Below are 2015 nucleotides of genomic sequence, written 5' to 3'. Positions count from 1 at the left end.
GTTTTAAGTTCATGAGACAAAAATTTATTTAACTTAGAAAAAAAAGTTATTTAAACAAAAAACATTTTGTTTTAAAAAAAGAAATCATTACAATTCCAAAAGTTTTGATTGCAATTTTATTTTCCTTAACTGAGGTTTTTTTTTTTTTTCATTGAATAATTGGGGGAAAAAAACAATGAAAAATTTAGCCCTTCACCATAAATTTTGCTGAAAAATAATTTGTCCCAGAAGGTATTGCGATTAACAATAATATTGTTGTTTTGGAACCATTTTTAATTAATATAATGGTGTTGGCATAATACAAAAACATTCTCAAAGATCAATAAACTTTAAACCCTGGAAGTGGAAAACATTTTAAATATCCTACATAAATGAAGCGAATAAAACGAATTATGAAATCTCTGGAAACAAAATTGTCTTAAACGTCAAACTGAAGAATCATGCAGGTTTTGGAAAAACGAATCATGCAAACTGAAAATATTGGGTTTGTTTTAATTTATTATCCAATGAACTGATTTATTGTGACGGGCCTATCAATCAATCAACTTTAGATTAATTCAATCGATAACTTTCATCCCTTCTTAAAACACAAATGATTTATGCTAAAGCAGATCAAGCCTTCAATCAGGTACGGTGGAGGGCGCGTCATGCTGAGGCAACAAGCTGAAAAAATTAGATATGCTGCTTCAATGCTTCAATAAAATAAATTAGTTATTCTTAGGATTTTTATTTTGTTTTTATTCACATTTTAATATTTCTCCAGATATAATTTTCTTCCGACTCGCCGATACAATTTAGCTTAATATGAAAAAAGATTTAATTTGATGAAGGAAGAAACAGACGGAAACCACAGAGGCCTCTATCTTTCTGATACATGACGACTGATGAGATCTTTTTAATCAGAGCGGCCCGAGCCCGGTTCTGTCCTCGTGTTTTATTGAGCACCAGCAAGTCGGGAGCCAGCAGGAAGTTGAGAGCCAGCAGCGAGTCGAGAACCAGCAGGAAGTCGAGAGCAAGCAGCGACTCGAAAGCCAGCAGCGAGTCGAGAAAAGCAGCGAGTCAAGAACAAGCAGCGAGTGGAGAACAAGCAGCGAGTCGAGAACAAGCAGCGAGTCGAGAGCAAGCAGCGACTTAAGAAACCAGCAGCGACTCGAGAACCAACAGCGACTCGAGAACCAACAGCGAGTCAGGAACCAGCAGCGAGTCGAGAACAAACAGCGAGTCGAGAACAAGCAGCGAGTCGAACGCCAGCAGCGAGTCAGGAACCAGCAGCAAGTCGGGAACCAGCAGCAAGTCGAGAACCACCAGAAAGTCGGGAACCACCAGAGAGTCCAGAACCAGCAGCGACTCGAGAGCAAGCAGCGACTCAAGAGCAAGCAGCGAGTCAAGAACCAGCAGCGACTCGAGAGCAAGCAGCGAGTCAAGAACCAGCAGCGACTCGAGAGCAAGCAGCGACTCGAGAGCCAGCATCGAGTCGAGAGCCAGCAGCGACTCGAGAGCGAGCAGCGACTCGAGAGCCAGCAGCGAGTCCAGGGGCCAGCAGCGAGTCGGAGGGCCAGCAGCGAGTCGAGGGCCAGCAGCGAGTCGAGAGCCAGCAGCGAGTCGAGAGCCAGCAGCGAGTCGAGACCCACCAGAGAGTCGAGGGCCACCAGAGAGTCGAGAACCACCAGAGAGTCAAGAACCACCACAGAGTCGAGAACCACCACAGAGTCGAGAACCAACACAGAGTCGAGAACCACCACAGAGTCGAGAGCCACCACAGAGTCGATGGCCACCTGAGAGTCGAGAGCCAGCAGCGAGTCAAAAACCAGCAGCGACTCGAGAGCCAGCAGCAACTCGAGAGCCAGCAGCGACTTGAGAGCCAGCAGCGACTCGAGAGCCAGCAGCGACTCGAGAGCCAGCAGCGACTCGAGAGCCAGCAGCGACTCGAGAGCCAGCAGCGAGTCGAGAGCCAGCAGCGAGTCAAAAACCAGCAGCGACTCGAGAGCCAGCAGCAACTCGAGAACCAGCAGCGA

General features: G+C 46.1%; 1 protein-coding gene across 1 annotated transcript; it reads left to right on the top strand.

Annotated features, from left to right (window-relative positions):
• Positions 1-903: 903 nt before the first annotated feature.
• LOC103133390 (inner centromere protein-like) lies at positions 904-1865 on the top strand (the record flags this gene model as incomplete). The annotated part of the gene is made up of 1 exon (XM_016667885.1): positions 904-1865. A coding segment is annotated over one exon (876 nt), but the record flags the coding sequence as incomplete, so codon positions are not given.
• Between the last annotated feature and the right edge of the window lie 150 nt (positions 1866-2015).

Source organism: Poecilia formosa, unplaced genomic scaffold (assembly GCF_000485575.1).
Source record: "Poecilia formosa unplaced genomic scaffold, Poecilia_formosa-5.1.2 Scaffold2897, whole genome shotgun sequence".
Taxonomy (NCBI): domain Eukaryota; kingdom Metazoa; phylum Chordata; class Actinopteri; order Cyprinodontiformes; family Poeciliidae; genus Poecilia; species Poecilia formosa.
This window is presented reverse-complemented; position numbering and strand designations above follow the sequence as displayed.